This window comes from Phaseolus vulgaris, chromosome 2 (assembly GCF_051622355.1).
Source record: "Phaseolus vulgaris cultivar YP4 chromosome 2, ASM5162235v1, whole genome shotgun sequence".
NCBI lineage: Eukaryota > Viridiplantae > Streptophyta > Magnoliopsida > Fabales > Fabaceae > Phaseolus > Phaseolus vulgaris.
The window spans coordinates 20492374-20513150 of record NC_143499.1 but is presented as its reverse complement, the minus strand read 5'-3'; the positions used below and the strand labels follow the sequence as shown (position 1 = coordinate 20513150).

Here is a 20777-nt window from a genome sequence, read left to right as displayed (position 1 = left end):
TTCTTATCTAGCTATTCAATATGAATACCTATATGATCATACATTCTACAAGTGTGTGTTTAATTATTCTACATTTTATATTTTCAAATCCATATTACCTAATTCCCCCCAATGTTTTAAATTTCCTTTGATAGACCTTAAAAGGTTAAGGGTTATTTTTGTATTCTTTTAATGCAACTTTTTAGGCACATACACCCGTCAAAGTAAGAAAAGTTTGCTTGTTGATGACTATTTTACGACAAGTGGACCGAGTCAGAAGTAATAAATTGTTCCCAAGGACGGATATCAAACCCACAAGGAACAATTCTAAAATCTCAAGTATAATATTCACTAAATATGGAAAGAAGTAAAAGTTTGTTGGAAAGTTTGTTTGTATAATGCATTTGTAAGAAATTAAATAAAAGCAAAGTAAATGATTTATATGAGTCAATTAGGATTGGAGTTCATCCTTCTCACTCATTTGTATTAATAGAAACATATAACATTTCATCTAAATTGACATTGATGCACATATAAGAATCATTTATATCAATTTCTTGCATACAAAATTATTAAGATAAACTCGTAAATATCGATTCCTTGCATATTTATAAAAACTCCTTATCATTTCGAACAAATGTTATAAAGCAATTAACATCTCAAATCTATTCATAACATTCAAATATGTTAAACATTATCATTTAGGTCAGATGATTAGAAGTACTTTCTAGTCAAATCTAAGGATCAAAATCATGAATCAAGTTCAAACTTTAATTATAAAATGACAATACCAGTCATCAATCAAGAACAAAATATTATAAATAAATATCACCTCAATACATAAAAGTTTGAACAGATTACTCTCAATCCCAAAGGGAAGAATTAGTCACTCATGTTAGCCATTAAAAGCATGGAAAGTAAGAAAAGAAGATTCAGGATGTTTCTCCTTGACAACGACCTCCTCTAGGGTTTCCTTCCTTTGGTTCCTCCTAATGATCCCAATGATGTCTAGGGTTATGCATCACGCCTTCTCTTTAACCTAATTGGGTTTGGGCTAAGTGACATCTCGCTTAAGCGAGTATGATGAAAAAATGTCCAACTTCGCTAGAGTGAACTCGCTTGGGCGAGCCTTGAGCGAGTTTCTCTAGAGTGATCTTGCTTGGGTGAGTTTGCGCGAGTTTCCAATGTTCCAACTTTTTCTTTTCGTCTTTATCTTTAACTTGTTCATTCTCCTTTAGTCATTTTATCTCCATTTCCCCCTAGAATCGTAAAATTAACACAAATTTGAGAATAAATCACTCACATTCATCTTATAAGTAAAAAAGTTCAAATTCCTAAATTAGGAGTTGAATTATAACTATTTTATCAATTAAAATCCATATGTGTCTATCTTTTTATATGTAATATTATTGAATTATGACACTTATCACTTGTGCATTTTTGTTTTTAATCCAAGTCTGGGCTTTTAACTATGCATTCCCAAAAAATTTCTCCCCATCCACTTTTGCCATCCTAAAGATCAAATTATTTTGTGTTTCCAAATGCATTTCATTAATGTCATCCATATAACCTTCCATATCATGTTACAATTCTTGTTTAGCCATATCATATAGAACAAATAAAAATTATGCAATGTTTAATTATAATTTACCGTTATTAATCTTGTCCATTTATTGCATAGGTAATAAACTTCATGTGATACTCTATATTCAAAGAATTGTAGAAACAATTGGCTCCATAAAGGGGGTTGAATTGGATCAAGACTCAATTCATAGCATATAAAAACGATCAAACATAATGTCTAACACGAACACGAAGAACACAATACAACGAATATTTAGCTGGTTCACTCTAACACTTGAGTTACATCCAATTCTCTCTCAAGAAAACTGCTAAAGAGGTTCCATTAATCAAAACAATGATTATAATGAGTAAACAAACCTCTCGAGGTTATCTTGAGTACACAAACCTCTCTAGGTTACCGGTTCCAATCTCCCCCCGAGACTTAGACCTCTTAAGATACAAGAAACACTCTCAAAGAGAGCCAAATTTAAGTTCATAACGTATACTTCACAAAATGAAGAATTACAGAGTTTGCTCACACACCTTAAAGCACTAGACGCTTAAAGCAACAAATATGAAACTCTTGTATATGTGTTGAAACTTTCAAATTGTTGCTATGTTTCATCTTCGTCTTTGAATCCTTTATAAAACTTTCACCAAGATGTTGCGTAGATTTCTCTTCTCATATCTTCTTAGTTATTGTTATAAAAGCTTTAAAAGAAAACTTCCTGATATGATATATTTTGACATCTTGAACTTTAATTTACTTATGGAAAAAATTTAAACGTATTTGAAATAAACTATAATAAAATCAAAATCAATCAGAAATAATCAAAATCATATGTTTGAAAAACTTATTTATGAGATAACTTTTGTGAATGTTAATTTTGAAAACATTCCAAATATAATTTGGTCGTTGAGAAAAAGCTTTGATTTTATATAATTAAAGATGATTGATACGAAGTTCGTTAATGCTTAATAATCATTTTAATAATAATAAGCAGTTTCTTGCTTATATGACTATATAAATCATCTAACACATTAAAAAAAAGTAGGATTGTCTAACGCGTTGAAGACTACAAGACTGTCTAATACGTTGAACGTAAACACAAGACTGTTGTTTTTTAATATTACACATGAAAAATAATTTGTTAGTAATTATTTAACATCTTATAGTGTTTGTTATCATCAAAATCTCATAAACTTACTTATATACACAAGACCATCTAGTAAGACACTAGACCATTTAAAGATGATTAGACCGTCTAGTATCCTAACAATAATAAACATCAATTAATAATAATAAACATCAAATTGATTCATCATACTATTTACATATCACACACATTTTAATTATAAAAAAATTAATAATTTTGAAATGAAAAAAACCGTCGACAGCAGGGTTCGAACCTGCGCGGGCGAAGCCCAACAGATTTCAAGTCTGTCTCCTTAACCACTCGGACATATCGACAGATGTGTTTGTAAGTGGAAATGATATTAATAATCATTTTATGTTATATTAATATATATTAAAACAGAAATATTAATTAAATAATTTGATTAGTAACATAATTAATAATAACATTATTTATATAAATAAAGATATAAATATTGTTAATTATTATTAATATTTTTAATACTAATAATATTATTGTTATTATTAATATTATTAACATTATTATTATTATTAAATAAAATTATTAATATTATTATTATTGGAAATACAGGTGTTTGGTGTTTATCACGTCTATGTATCTATATTTTTTAATTTTATCATAAATGTGTATATTCATATTTTTTAAATAATATTATAAATTTATATTAGAATATTTTAACATGTGTAAAAAACACCATGCATATAAATAAGATGAAAGAATTTGAAAAAAATCAGAAAAAAAAATTGAATTTAGATTCACTAAAGAAATAACTTTTGTAGAGATTAATAAAACATAAAAAGAAAAGGAGAAATGATGATAAAGTGTGCATATTCATAAAGAGAAAGGAAAGAATGAGAATGAGAGTGTGTCTAGAAAAAAAGAGAAAAAAATGTGAGAAAAGAGAATTATGTTTGAGATACGTCATTGAACAAAATGTTGGAAGTGATATAAATTATTAAACTGATAAAAGAAGTCATTAAATTGATAACTCTCTGATATTTTTTCAAGTATAAAATTAGAATTTTTTTTTATTAAACTAACATATTAAACTATTTATTATTTCTTCAGAACTAAAATTGAGAAAATATTATGTATATAAAAAAATAATGAGAAGAATCTTCATTATATATTGTTATAAATTATTATTATTAGTCTTAATAATAATGATAATATTAATAATAGTTATAATAACAATAACAATTAATATTATACCACTACAAGAAAAATGAGTTTAATGGAGTTTATTTTTATATTATTTAGGGTTAAAACCTCTATTAAATTATTTACTCAGGGTTGCAGTTTCTCTCACTAAACCATCTATGGAGAACATGTTCCCGAGGTTTTTTTAAACCTCAGGAAAAGTCTTTCAGAACTCCTGTTAAATATCATGGGTTTAAGAACCTCCGTAAAATATCACGAGTTTCAAAACCTCTATAAAATACCATGGGTTTAAAAAACCTCTGTTAAATACAATGGGTTTAAGAACCTCCGTAAAATACCATGAGTTTCAAAATTTAAATGACTTGTCGTTTGAAATTACCTTCAACCCATTTTCCAACATCTCTAACGATCCTCTTAAATTCTCTCTTCCACTGTAGACACATTGCTCTCCAGCACAGGTTCAATGGTCATCGACGACAGTCCTAACAAGGAATCACAATTCAGTCACACTTATGTCTATTATATTTAAGGAGAAGAAACACTAAATAAGGCACTATATTCTTCTTACTTCAATATTACTTCTTCCATCACCTTACTGTCCCAACTTGAGTCACAAGCCACTATTACGTAACTCGACAACAATTGGTGTTTATCACTGTTTTATATATCCTAAATAATTGCATTATTTATCATATGTGAGTTTGAAAGTCATGTGTGTTTTTGAATAAAGATTACAAGAACATATTGCGAGGGAAAATTAACTTTATTACTTCTCACTTTCACAGTGAATTAATTATTATATGTATTTTAAAATCAAAGTCTTAATTTAAAATATTTCAAAATTATGAGAATTAAATATTAACAATTATAACTAAAACTAAAATTGCACTACGTACACCAAAATCTAAAACAAAATAAGTCAGGTTTTTTGAAGTATGAGCTGGTAAAAAAAAACTAAAAATTATATAAACTAACTACCATCAATCATAAGAAATATGCAAATACTGTTAAAATACTTATTATCCAAGATTAGTCGTTGAAATACTTATTATCCAAGCTTATTTGCTGAGTTTTTAAAATAAATATTTGAAACTTTAGAAAACTTATTTGTAATGTAAAATTGCACTTTAAAAAATTTAGAGAATTTAGTTATAAAATATATTAAAAATATATAATTTTTAATTATTTATTTATAAATAGATTTAATTATATTTATTTGTTGAAGTTTGAAAAATTTAGAGTGTTTTATTGAGGTTCTACCATAAATCTTTGGAATTTAAGAAAGGTTAAAAAACATTCGTTATTTTGCTGAGGTTTTAAAATAAACCTTTGGAATTTAACAAAGGTTAAAAAACCCTCTGGTATTTTGCTGAGATTTTAAAATAAACCTTTGAAATTTAACGAAGGTGAAAAAAATATTCGTTAGTTTGCTGAGATTTTAAAATAAACCTTTAAAATTTAATAAAGGTTGAAAAAATCTCCGTTATTTTGGTGAAGTTTTAAAAAAACCTTTGAAACTTAACGAAGGTTTAAAAAAACTCTGTTAATTAAATCAACTCAAGGTTATATTAATCTCTACTAAATAACTTTATTAAATTTTTTTTTAAGAATAATATAAATATATGCTGCAACAAAATATTAATAAAAATAATAAATAAATATAAATATTAAATAAAAATAATAATATTATTATTAATGATATTTATCAACATATCTATCCGTCAATAATAATTATTGATGAATTTTGTTATTTTTTATATAAATTTATTGACAATTATATTACCAACGTAATCTTGACTGTCGTTTTTCCATCATAAAAAAAATACAATTATCAATAAATTTTTCATATCAAATAACAAAATTCACTATTTTCTTCATATATATTTCAAAATTTTGTAAGCGGGTATAATTATATATCTTTTTTTTTTGTTTCATCCTCCCAAAGTCTATTGGTTTTTGGTTAAGCTTTGTGAGACTTATTCTAGACTTGTAAAGGTTAAAAATACCAGTTGAAAATGTTTGAAGAAATTAGATTCAGGACATTGAATAATAAACTTATGATGTAACACCTTTAATTTTATTTTATTGTAATTATTTTCTCTTTAGTTATTATTTCTATAGACATATAGAGGAAGCAAATGTCAATTTTTTTTATCATACTATTATGCTCAAAATATTTATATCTAATTGTTTATAAAAAAAATTATACATAAACTGTACAACTTTAGTTCCACTCTTCATTTTAAGACTTTCTTTTTACTAAAATCATCACTATGAGACTTTTGTTTTCTCTTTTTTACAAATATTCTTTTTATGTATCATTTGTACATGGTTAAGGTACTATTTTTCTATTCTTATTTACATGTATTTCTTTTCTATGTCAATGATCACTTCTTTTGTGTTTGTGGACTACTTATTTAGAAGTTTGGATACTATTCTATCCAATTTTATTTGGGAAAATATTCCAAAAGGGATTTTTTTTCTCAAAAAATTTATAAAAATTTTAGAACAAAAATTCATAAATCTTTCAGTATAAGTTTTGTTAACTTAAACTTTGGATCAGTATATAAGTTAATGAAAAATATGTTCTACTCCACCAAACAAGTTAAGATTTGTTTTGTTAGAAAGTAAAATTAAAACACTTTAGTTTAAGATTTTGGAATCACCCAAAAATGTTTTTTTTAAATAAAAGAATTATGAACCTTAAAATTGCTAAAATGTCTTGAACTAGCATTCTACCTTATAATAATTACGTTAAGCCTAATAATAATATTTTATGTAAAGGATATTTTTTGTTAAAAAAAGTTAGTGATAGGATAAATTGATTTTTTCTAAAAAATGAAGAACTAAGACGAATTAAAGAGTTTTGAGGGAATAAAGTAAATCTTGTGAAAAAATTATAGAATAAAAATATCATTTACCAAAACAATGTACATGTGAATGTGATGATTTAGAATCACATGTAATGAAAAACCTAATTGTTACATAATTACTTAATGGTAAATTTTGACCATTAGTCAATATTTGTTTAAGGAATAAAAGTAAAGTTCAACACAGACAAAAATATATTGAACCGATGAAAAAATAATTTAATGATAAAAAATAATATTTTAAAAGAGAAAAAAAAAATAAGGTCAAATAAAAAATATAAAAAATATTGTTTAAGGGTCTCATCATTCAGTAAAAATTTAGTAAAAGGAGTGATAAAAATAGAGCTTTTTATCATAATTTTTATGATGATACCATCATTTTTTTTTCTTACATTCAGATTATAATTTTATCAGTACAAAAATTAATGATGGTAAAATCCTCAAAAGAGCGACACAAAGATCAAAAGAGAGATGTTATATGAGGTTAGTGTCGGCTTATTGTCTCAATCACTAGTACAAAAAGGTAAATTAACGACGGTTAAAATCGACATTTAAAGACGGTTCCAGAACCGTCGTTATTACAGGCGTCGTTAAAAGATATGATTTTTAACGACGGTTCTGGGAACCGTCGTTAAAAGGTATGGACTTATAACGACGGTTGTGAAAACCGTAGTTAAAAGTGGTTTCTATTTTTTCAAAAAAAAAATTACGTGACTTTCAAAGACGGTTCCTCTAGGAACCGTCGTTATAAGTGTCCCTTTTAAAGACGGTTCCAAGTGGAACCGTCGTTATATGTACTGTTTAAAAAAAAATAAAAAATTTTATTTTTTAAAAAATCTCAAATAACCTGCATAAAGTTTTCAATTCCAGAAAATAAAAACATTTCAAATCATAATTTAAATATAAAAATTACATACAACAAATTATAACATAATACAAAAAAGTTTGGTAATATATGAAAAAATTTGTCATTGTAATGATTTATCTATACTAGAGTGTTATACATGGTTACAAAATACTTTGACCATGTTGTTCTCACATACTCCAATGCTTCTAAATTTAGCGGGTGTTGGTCGTTGAACAACTGTGACATTTGAAATATTTTGAATTAGTGCATGATTAATAAATCTCAAATTTTAAAGTGTTTATTGTATTGAGGTATTACCTTATCCCAACCTTTCATAATTTCAGCTTGCAAAATAGTCAACATCCACTGCATAACATAATAACCGCACTCATAATTTTGAGGTTGCCTGTTGGACTGCATGTGAAAATAAATGTATTAAATGAATGAGTGAAACACATTAAATTAAGTGAACAAATATACTTTAAATACCTTAAGGTACATCCAAGTGAGTTTTTGTGCGTTTGAAGTTCTCCTCCCACACAACATATTATATCCAGAGTAAGCACTAAAATAATAAGATTTCATGTTAGAATACATAACATTATATAATATATAAGTAATAATAAATGTTAAATGAAACTGTCGTACCTATCTATAATGTTTTTAAAATAGGCAGGAGGTTTTTTATGCAAGGAGCAAAACCATGCAGCGGTATGATCTTGAACAGATATGATCAATAGTTGCCAATGACGCCTGTATAACAAATCAGTTAATTAGTTTCTCTTATTTCAATAATTTATTAAAACTTATTTAATAAATAAGAACTTACTCATGGATGTACGGAGCAAAATAAATGTGTTTTCCACCATTCTTTAAGGCAGTGGTGATGTATGTTTGTGTTTCCGACTTCTTGTTTCCAATTGATTGAGTGATTTGAGGGTCTAAAAACCCATATATATTATGTTTCCCCTCATCAAAGCATAATCCAGAAAGATACCTAAATTTCAATAAGTTAGTACTAGTATATTTAATAAATCAAAAGTATAAAGAATTTAAAATTTGAACTTACATCATCCATAATTGCAGAACTGTTATGTTAATCTCTTGATCTCCGGATGCAAGGTCCAACAAATCAGACATGTGAACGTACAACGGTAGATTACTATGCCTTCCAAAAACATTGGCATCCCATGGAACCTCTAAGACGGTTGTATCTAAAGCTGTAGCAACTTCCACCAATGCCGCCAGAGGATCATCAATGGAGACTATTTTCTTCTTTCCCAGAGGCAAATTTGTCTTAGGTTCCTGCTACTCATCAAAACAAAAAATACTTAAATTAGTTAGAATGTAATATATCATAATTGTATTAGTATTAGTGCAAATATATACCATAGAGTCTATAGGTCTGACGAGATGTCTAGGCCAGGCAACGAAAGTATGTAATGCCTCTGCCACAATTGTCACCTCTGATGTCGGCACAGGAACTGCAAGATCACCATAAAGGACCTTCTCCACCGTGACCTATTAGACTGTCACACACATTCTTCTCTACGTGCATTACATCTAGACAGTGTCTAACATCCAACTTACACCAATACGGAAGATCAAAAAAGATTGATCTCTTCTTCCATATTTCACTCACCGTTTGCTTCTTCTTCATTTTTCCAAAAGTCACATTAACATTTTTGATTTTTTCATAAATTTCAACACCACTTAAGGGAGTGGGAAAAATGTCATGTTCTTGGTATCCGTTAAAAGCTTTTTTCAATCGACGATACGGATGATATTTCTTTAGAAATCTACGATGCCCAAGATACACGGTTTTTCTTCCATGTTTCAACTGCTCATAAGATGTCTTGTCTTGACATATTGGACATGCTCTATGGCCTTTCACACTATAACCTGACAAGTTCCCATATGCAGGGAAGTCATTGATAGTACAAAACAACATCGCATGCAATCGGAAAGATTCATTTTTAAACGCGTCAAACACATCAACCCCTTCATTCCACAATAATTTCAAATCTTCAATCAATGGATTAAGATAAACATCTATGTCATTTCCAGGTTGTTTTGGACCAGAGATCATCATAGATAACATCATGTATTTGCGCTTCATACACAACGCAGGAGGTAAGTTGTAAATCACTAACAAAACGGGCCATGAACTATGATTACTACTTAAATTTCCAAAGGGATTCATTCCATCAGTTGCCAATCCAAGTCTTAAGTTTCTTGATTCTTTTCCAAATTCAGGAAATTCTTTATCAATATTCTTCCACTGCAAAGAATCAGCAGGATGACGAAGTAATCCATCACATTTTCTATTATCTGCATGCCACCTAAGGTTTTTAGCGTCATCTGCATTTGCAAACAAACGCTTAAGCCTTGGAATTATCGGAAGATACCAAACAACCTTAGCAGGAGGACCTTCCTTTGTCAATTCATCAATTTCATCATTCTGACCAACCTTAACCTTATAGCGTGACAAACCACACCTGGGACATCTTCTTAAATCTTCATACTCATTTCTGTATAAAATACAATCGTTAGGACATGAATGTATTTTTCTATACTCCATACCCATTGGACAAAGTATTTTTTTCGCCTCATAATTTCGATTGGGCAAGGTATTTCCTTCTGGAAGCATGTCCTTAAGCAATTGAAGCAATTCTGTAAAACTTTTGTCGGTCCATCCATTCATTGCCTTCAAATTCATCAACCTTAACACTGCTGATAATCGTGTGAAGTTAGTTGAACCAGGATACAAAGGAGTCTCTGCATCATTAGACATATTTTCAAAAACTACATTAGCAAATGATTCTGCTCCCACGTCACGAATCATGTCTTCTAATCTATCATCCATTGAGAAATGAACTTCCTCCGAACCTCCGTGCACACTTGGCAAGTCTAACAATTCACCATGCCACGTCCATGTCGTATAACTTTTCAAAAATCCATCACACAAAAGATGTTCTCTAATTTCAGAAACAGTCAATATCCTTCCATTTAAACAATTGATACAAGGGCACCTTATCCTTACTCCATTATTATAACTAACGGCATTATGTTCTGCGAATTGTATGAACTCTTCCACCCCTTTTTCGTAAGTATCACTTATTCGTGATGTATTAATCCAACTCCGATCCATAGAACTGTTAAACTAAGAACCAATACTTTCAATATGTAATCATGAAAAAATAAAACAAAAATGCCGAAGGTCGGACACCTCCGGACTCAGAACCAATGCGTTCAATATGTCAAAACAATATATAATCATTGAAAATTAAATCAAAACTGCCGAAGGTCGGACACCTCTGGACTCAGAATAAATTCGTTCAATATATGCAATCAATATCTAATCATGAAAAACTAAATTCAGATTGCCGAAGGTCGGACACCCTCGGACTCAGACTTAGTACATTCAATATATAAAATCAATATCTAAATCAGAACAAACACTCTCAAAATATAATAAATCAAAATTTAATACATAATTAAATAATAAATAAACATATACTAACCTCAAAATATAAACACTGGTCGCAGGGGTAGAGCAAGATGGCGCTGGTGTGGAGCGGGGCGGCGCTGGTTGCAGGGTTGTGGCAGCGTGAGGCCACGCTGGTCACAGGGGGCCGCGGGTGAGCTCTAGTCGCGGCAAAGCAAGGCGCGTGCGAGGCTAGGCGGCGCGGGTGAGTGCTAATCGCGGCAGGGCACGCGCGAGGCTAGGGCGCACGCGAGTCTAGGGCGCACGCGAGTCTAGGGCGGCGCGGGGAGCTGGGGCGGCGCGGGGAGCTGGGGCGGCGCGGGGAGCTGGGCCGGCACCGAGCGCACAGGGGCGCGCGAGTAGCAGGGGCGGCGCGGTGGTTGTCGGTGTGAGCGCGAGGTCTAGGGTGGAGAGCTAGGTCGCGCGGGCGGTGGAGCGGCGACACTGGCGGTGGCGTGAAGGTACTGGGTGCGGGTGAGAATGAGAGAAAGAGGGAAACTGGAATGTGAAAATGAAGAGAGGGAAGGCGCGCTGGTAAGGGAAAAATTAAAAAAACAACTCACTTTTAACGACGGTTCAGTAGGGAACCGTCGTTAAAACCTCCTCATCCACATTTAACGACGGTTCAAGCTATAACCGTCGTTAAAAAGCCAAACAAAATTCAATATATTTACGAAACTGCCACCGCCTCGCTTATTACGATGGTTCTTTTCTAACCGTCTTTAAAGGGAGTCATTAATGAAGTTTTTTGTACTAGTGAATATAAATGAAAACTAATCTTTTGGTGGCTATGCATTAGAGACAACCTTTAATGTGACACAAATTTACAAGATAGTATTGGCTAAGCCTACATAAAGAAAAATATATTATTTAACTATAACGTAGGTTTGTGGAATACTAAAATGGATATAAAATTAAATAATTATTAAGAAGTAGATTTTAAGTCTAACTTTAACCTCATAAAATAGGCTTATAAGGTGAGGTTTGCACCTACTCATATACTATGAATTGTCGTAATCTCTAGTCGATGTGAAATCTTCAACATACCTCCTTCACGTTCAGATTACCAACTTGTGCGTGAGACTATATATTATGGGTGATTCGATAACGATCCGATAGCGGGTGGTCTGATAAGGCCAACAAACAATCGCTAGGATATACTCGAAATGACTCTGATACTATTAAGAAGTGAACTTTAAGTCTAACTCAACCTCATAAAATCAACTTATGAGATGGATTTGCACCCATTTATATACTATGAAATGTCCTAATCTCTAGTCGATGTAAGATCTCCAACAATAATTAACTTAGCGTGGGTTACGGTGACAATAAACTTCCACGTCACCTTAGTGTCGCCTAGACCTCGCTAAATGTAATAAAATCTTAACTTGCATTTAGTTTGTGTCCACATTCTAGACACTAACTTATTATTATTATTTTAATAATTTTTAACTTGCATCCACTTTGTGTTCCCATTCTAAAATCAATATTATTCTGTCACTAAATTTTTCTCATTGCATCTACTTTGTGTCCTCATTCTAGATGCCAACTTATTGTTATTGTTATTATTATTATTATTATTATTATTATTATTATTATTATTTTAATAAATTTTAGTGTGAGTTAAATGTCTTCATTATGAATACAATATTTGACATTTATTTTTGTGTCCAACTTGAGTAAACTTCACCATGCTAGTGATTTTTTTTATAGTCCTCATTTTTTTGTTGATAGATAAAATGAATTTTCTTGTAGTGTATAAATTGTTATTTTATTATAATATTTTATTTTCATTTATTTTATTATTTTAATATAATATTTTATTATAAAAAATAGTTGTTAACTGAATGTAAATGAAATATAAAGTGTGAAAATAATGTTTTTATTTTGTTTTAACACTCTCTCTAATTGAAACTATAAAATAAAAAGAGATCATTATTAAATATTGTATAAGACTACCAAAATTTTGTAATTTCTAATAAATTTGAACTTATGAGAGAAAATGAATGTAAAGGAGTATGTTATTAACATAATGCAACTCACTTTGAACATACATAAGAACCTGGTAGATTACTCAATTAAGCACAAATAAAATGCAATTATTGTAATTTTTCAATTGTTAACTTGATGAGTTGTGAAACATTAATTTTTTTTAACTTTATTTGGTGAATTTAATAATTTTATTTAAGAAATTAATAAATAATAAATGTTTAGAAAATAATAATAGTTTTTATAGTAACTTCCAAATATCATTAATTGATGCTAGTCTGTCAAGTTAGGAATCAATACGTTTTCTTTTAAATGAATAGTATTTTTGTTTGATAGTGCTCAATTACTACATAACTTTGTTTGAAATTTTAAAATCTGAAAGAAACATTTTAAATACATAAATAATTAATGAGGGTAATATTTTTATTATTAAAGCAATAAATGATGCCAGTTAAAGAAAATTTATTTTTTTCATAACAACTAATGATATTTGAATATAAACACTGATATATACGTTAAAAAATACATATTAATTATTACAAAGACTTACAATTTTGTAATAATTCAATGCGAAGATTAAAATAATGTATAGTACAAAGGAAAATATCCTCTGCAAAAGTTTCAAGAAAGAAGATGTATGTTAATTTCTTTGATCTAAGATAAAGTTCACTCTATTCTTAAGAGTAAGAGCGACTGTATAACTTTATCCTAAAAATTTTATATAACGAAAAAAGTATTTTAATTCATTTCCCTTTTTTTTCAATGTAAAAACCATAACATATATACTTTTCTTTATTGAACTTATCTCATAATTTACTTTTTAATTGAATTTTATTCTAGCTTATTTGGACATCTAAATACAAGAATGTGAATGAACTAACTAAAAAATTATAAAATTAAATATATTTTTCATAGTTTAAAATTTAAACTTTCCGAAAAATAATGTAGTAAGGAAACTAAATGAGTCATTAAATTTTTACGTAAATTCTATTATAATATTATAATATTTACGTTAATCATAAGTCAACATAAAATATTTAATATCCTAATTTACATTGAAAATGGTATAAAATTTAGATTAAAACAAAAATTAATTTCGTTGAACAACTTACTTAATACATCTTTACATTTATTAAATTAATTATATATGTATTTAGTGTTTTTAAACTTTTTCTTTACTTAATTTTTTACTTAAATTAAACAATATATAATGTAATACACAAAATAGTTTATAGTATTTTTTTGAGAAAAAAAATCTCACAAAACTTGAAGAGGGGAAAGAAAGAGGATATGAATAAGAAATTAATAATAAGTATTTTAGAGTGAAACTCTCTCTGTCAAAACTAACTCATTTAATTAATTGACTAAAAACACTGTTACAATAGTATATTATAGTATATACATGTACATGTTTAACAAATATTTAAACCATAACTACTCTTGTAAATATTTTTAAGAATTTTTATATAATAATTTATTGTGTTATTAGTACTACCAACAAATAATTATTTATACTATTAATTAAATATTTCATCTTTTATTGAAAATAGTTCATTTTGACTATTAATATATTAAATATTTTACCTTTTAAATTACTTTTCTATTTGATTTAAAAAAATTCATTAATTTACATGAAAAAATTGTGTTCATCATATACTAATTAATCAAAACCAAAATTGGAATGAGGAATCAAAATTAAAAATAACTTCCAAACAAAAATATTATAGCATTGTTTGGATATTAAGAAGTATTGATAAAATCTTTAAAAAAAATTGAGATAATTTTATTAAAGAAGGTCCACAAATTTTCTTTTATTAAATGTATGGTTCGATTTTATTATTATACTTATTTATTATTTTTGTTTATACTTCAGTTACATCTTGAGTTCTTCTTACACTTATCAAACACATAATTAATATATATCTAACCTTTATGAGCTTTAAAAAGCTTAGTCTTCTCTCTTGAAAATTTCTACCCTTGTTCTCTCTCTGTGTCTTTTTGTTTCCTCACTCATCACTAGTGTGAATGGGTCCAATTTCCACAGACGAGCTTCACCTATTTCACAAAACTCACCGTGAGGTCTTCTGTTTTCTGGTCTTTAGACTGCATCGTGACATGACACAGTCCCTTCTGGTCATGGCATTGTGGATTTGGCTTGAACACAATGGATACCCCAATTTCAGCCACAAAGTGATGGATTTATCTCCTGCTTCTATCAATGATCTTGTTGATGAAGCAGTATCTTGCTTAAAGTGCCTAGAGAGAGAAAATTTTGCCACCCCAAATGATGGTGGTTTGCCCTCAACAAAAAGTTTAACACAAAAGGGCATATCTCTTAGAATATTTAAGGAAAAAAGGTACACCATAATAGCTGGTATAAAGAGTGTACTAAAAAATATCTGTGCTCGAATTTTTGGTGATGTTTTGCAGATAATCATAAGAAGCAAGAACATCAACAGAGGTCGCACATCACGAGGTAACATGTCAGATAAGGCTCTCACCATCCCAGGTTTTCCACACCCTTTGTTTGGTGCCTTCAACATTAATCCACCAGACACAACGATGAACCTCGACTTATTTGATCTGAGAATTTGGATGAAGGGACCTTGTGATGATGTCAGCACTGATGATAAATCCATGTTTCTAACATTTTCTAGAGGCTTCCCTGTGTCAGAAGGTGAGGTGATAAAATTGTTTAAACGTTCATATGGAGACTGTGTGGAGAACTTGTCTATGGGAAATACTAGTGTGCAAGACCAATCTTTATTTGCGATAATGGTTTTGAAGAATGTGGGAACAGTTGATCAAATTTTGAATGGGAAACATGTTGCGAAGCTTCAGATAAATAGAAAACATATTTGGGCTCGCAAGTACGAGCGTCGTGATTAAACCTATACATCATCCACAAAACCTAATTAATGAATTTAGAGTATAACCTAGTAGATATTATCATGTACTGTTTTACTTTTTTTTTTTCCTTTTGCAGTGAAACCTTCTACCATTTGAATATGATATATCTTATCTATATCTATATATATATATAAAATTTTTCATTATAATCGTGTTTTGTATTATAACCGTGTTTTGTATGCATATTTTTTTTATTCTATTATTATTTAATATATCTCCTTTTATTAATTAATATAATAAAATATTTGTTATTTTATATGAATTATTTAAAAAATAAAATTATTTTTTAAATTAATATTAATGTAGAGTTTTTATATATGACTTCACACCAGTACTTAGTTTAGGAAAACGAATATTTAATAATATTAATGAGATTTAATTAATTATATTTGACAATGCAATTAATACATCTCTAATTTTATTAAAAACAATGACATATATTTAAGATGTGCTTAAGTAACGTGTTGAAAAAACAAACAAATTAGTGACGACAAAAAAATAAAAAAAATTCAAGTGTATTCTAATTGTTTTCACTACAAGAAAATAATTAAATAAAAATTAATTTTGAGATATAAAAAATAATTAGTTGTTAGATACTATTTTATAGACAAAATCAAGTATTTTTTATTATTAATAAAATTAATAGAAATTACTTTAGATATAAGTTAGTTTATATGACAATTAATTATTTTTTGTCTCTAAAATTGATTTTTATTTAATGATATTCTTGTAGTGTTTTCTTTATCTAATATGTTATTAACTTATGTCATTAAATAACAACTAAGTTAGAGACACAAAATAATTAGTATTGACTAAGTTAAATACTATTTTATAAATTAAAAAATTATTGGTATCTAAAATAGTTTCTATTATTAATACAAATTTATAAAATAGCTTCTAAATTTAGACGTTAACTACTAATTACTTTAGATTTTAAATTAGTCATTAATTATAAATTAGTGATTAATTAGAATATAAAATAATTAGTAGCTAAAATTTTGGTAGCTAAAGCTATATATCAATTTAAAAACTACTTTATAATTTTTTATCAATAAATAAAATCTACTTTGGATACCAATAAAATTTAGGTTATAAAATAGTATATAACTTAGTCAATATAATAATTAATTATTTTTTATGTCTAAAGTTAGTTGTTATTTAATGAATTTTTTAGTATATATCCAAACACCCATCTTATTTGATTAAATTTCATTAAAAATAGAAAATAGTTTATGTTCGTATTAATTATATTTATTTAAAATAGGGTTAAATATATTTTTCATTCCTATACTATAACATGAAATTGATTTTTGTCCCTGATACAAATTTTAGACCATCCAAATACTTGTAATATATAAATGATTGAAATAAGTCATTATATATATGAAATTGGTTTAAATTGAAATTTTACTTATCAACCCTCTATTTATATAACAAACAACCCTACACCCAAAATAAAGCTATAAGATACCTATTCCCCTTTCCAGCGATGCAGTGAACATACTTGTGTGTTTAAATTAATTATGGTTAAAAACACTTAAATTGTTTTATCATACAAAATTAAAATTAATTAAGTTCTCTTATTATTAATAATTTATTTTGGTTAGGAAAACTAATTAAATGTTGCATTACTCTCATTCACAACTATGGTGTTATTAAAAAATTTCATAGTATAGAGAAAATGTTTGTCAATTGATGATTAAATATATGTTTGTTTAGCAATTAACCCATTTTATTATACATCTTCAAACTAATCCATATTGTAATTTTGGGACTAAAATATTTAAAATTAACATATTAGAAGTCATGAATAATACCAAACTTATTAAATATCGTTTCTCATCAAATCAAATGATCAAGCTTGCGTAGTCACACACATTTTTTCTTACTAAGATCTATACTAGGTTCAAATGTGAAAGAATTTTAGAAGCAATGTTACCTTACTTTTTTTTTTTTTTTAAACTTGTCTTTACTTAACTAAGTAAAATATTTTTCTATTTTTTATTGATAATAAAAAACAAAAAAAATAATTATTTGAGAGATAATTCAATTCCATCACACAAACTACCTTAGATAGTTTAACATACAAATTTGATCCTACTAAAATCTAACCGAACCTTACGAAAGATACATAATGATGCTTATAAATCACAACATCTTTCAAATTAGTCCGTGTACTAGGTATACATTTTTCTAGTCACGAAAGACATATATATAAACCCCACTTTTAGGCATCGTAACTTTTTTTAATTCTTTATAAACTTATAGTGATTTACATTAATAAAGGATATGACATAACTGAATATATATATATATATATATATATATATATATATATATATATATAAATTAGTAAAGCTTGGATTATAAATCTAAATGTGATTTCTTTTTATAATTTATATGGATATATATGTATTTTGACAAAAAAAAATAATTTTAAATTTTGTATTTTGAAAATTGGTCAAATTATTTTTATCTACTAGGAGGGAAGGATCACTATGAAGGCAAGAAGTCTGGTTGAAATTCAAAGGTGAAAGGTTGAAAAAAAACGTAAAACGCAAGTTGTGGTACATAGTGGATATGGTTTGGGCTTTTGTATGAGATTTTTTTGGTTTTGTTTATAACTTTTTATTTGAAATGGAGAGTAAAGTTTTGATTGTCATATGTTTTCCTTATAAAATACTAGCGGGAACATCGCGTCTGTTTATCCGTATTTTTTATTTTTATTTTTAATGTATATCTTTATTTTATTTTATTATTATGTATTTAATATTTTATTTCTATTATTATTGTGTATTTTTTATTTTTTATTAATGTTATTATTATTATGTATCCACATTTTTTATTTCTACGGATTTGTCTATTCATCAAATCTAGAGTAGTTTGATTTTTCAATATGTATGGTATTGGACCTTAAATAGTGATATTTCTTTAGAGTTTGGCTATTTGATTAATTCACTTACTTCTATTATGTCAATATTAATTACCACAGTTGACAATTCTCGTTCTTATTCATAGTGATAATTATGTCTCATGATGATCAAGTATATTTGAGAATTTTTTTGCTTATATGCCCTTTTTATTTTTATTATTATTATAAATGTCTAATTCATCATAAATTTATGTGCTTTTGTATTTTTTAGATATCCAACTCTATATGTGCATTTTTTTAGTTTTATCATTATCATATGTGTATTTGTATTTATTAAAATGAACTATAAATTCATATTGTAATATTTTAATTCATCGTAAACTTATGTGTATTTGTATTTTTTAAATATTAACATGTGTATTCATATTTTTTTTATTTTTATCATTATTGTATATCCGTATTTTTTATTTTTATCACTACCACATTTGTATTTATGTTTATTAAAAAGAACTATAATAAATAATATACAATTTTTTTTATCATTTTTTTTAAATTCTATTTCGAATTTTTTTAATGAAATGATTATTTAATGGTATAAGAAAAATGAAAGCAACAGTATATTGTGAGTGATTTACTTTGGTTAATTAACAGTATAATTGATTATTAAAATAATAGATAAAGATAAAGATAAAGATAAAGATAAAGATGATTAAGAAGTATATCTTTGAAGATTAGCGCTCAACTTTCAATAAAAAATCATATTTTTAAAATAAAAACTTCTACTTATGATATGATTCCATTTATACCTATTTAAATATTTTTTTTACTTTTTATCATATACAACAACAATTTTACTCTCAAAATGAAGCTATTCAAATAAACCTAAATTAGTGTGATTTTTTTTCACATATACAATTATATGTTTTTTTTATATCAGATGTTACTTGAAACGATTTAGAATGAAATTTTCTTTTTAAACTTTGAAATTGTTAAGAAGTATTAATCTATTAAAATATTCTTATCACACATTTTTCTCATATTTTTAATGTTTTTTTAATTTTATATCTATTTTTTTACTTTTATATTGTGATATCGTAAAAAAATAAACAAATATATTTATATTAATTAATATTAGATAAATTACTTGAGTGAATTTTCCAATTAAAAAAAATCATTTTAATGTAAATATTTTAATACTTTATTTATCTTAATTAGTATTTCAAACTAAACAACTTAGGTCTTAATTAATTAATTTTTTTTAGTGATTATAGTAATATTTAACTTTTTAAATCAAATATATAGACGATCATATATATATTAATTAGTAAAGCTTGGATTATAAATCTAAATGTGATTTTTTTATAATTTATATGAATATATATGTATTTTTGACTAAAAATATAACTATTTTGAAAATTGGTCAAATTATTTTTGTCTACTAGGAGGGAAGAATCACTATGAAGGCAAGGAGTCTTGTTGAAATTCAAAGATGAAAGGTTGAAAAAAAACGTAAAACACAAGTCGTGGTACATAGTGGATGTGGTTTGGGCTTTTGTATGAGATTTTTTTGGTTTTGTTTATAACTTTTTATTTGAAATGCAAAGTAAAGTTTTAATTGTCATATATTGTCCTTATGAAATATTAGATTTGTAGGTTGGTTGTGCTTGAGGAGTCAGTTATTCATTTATGATATTTTATTAAGTTGGACAAGTAGAAGTAAATGACTCATTCCTCATGGGACTTGGTTTCGAGTCATTCCTCATGAAACTTGGCTTCGAGTCCCACCTACTGCAGTTTAGTTATAACTTTAATAATAATTGTTGTACTACCGGATGGTCGGGAAGCCGAATAGCTGACAAGGTTAACAACCAAATACATAATTAGACGAGAATAAACCAAGTTAAGCGCAAAACATGATTATGGCGCAATTGGGTCTCCAATT

The 20777-nt window shown here is 27.4% G+C and overlaps 2 protein-coding genes and 1 non-coding gene across 3 annotated transcripts; 1 reads left to right on the top strand and 2 right to left on the bottom strand.

Moving 5' to 3' along the window:
* Positions 1–2931: 2931 nt before the first annotated feature.
* On the bottom strand, positions 2932–3013 carry TRNAS-UGA (transfer RNA serine (anticodon UGA)). The gene has a single exon. It is a non-coding gene; the product is annotated as a tRNA-Ser (tRNA).
* Positions 3014–9069: 6056 nt separating this feature from the next.
* LOC150029044 (uncharacterized) lies at positions 9070–10728 on the bottom strand. The gene has a single exon (XM_090297900.1). The coding sequence runs from the start codon at positions 10726–10728 to the stop codon at positions 9070–9072; it is 1659 nt and encodes a 552-aa protein (XP_090154026.1).
* Positions 10729–15078: 4350 nt separating this feature from the next.
* LOC137809164 (uncharacterized) lies at positions 15079–15942 on the top strand. Its single transcript, XM_068610301.1, has one exon. It carries the CDS (start codon positions 15079–15081, stop codon positions 15940–15942), a length of 864 nt encoding a protein of 287 aa, XP_068466402.1.
* The last annotated feature ends 4835 nt before the right edge of the window (positions 15943–20777 follow it).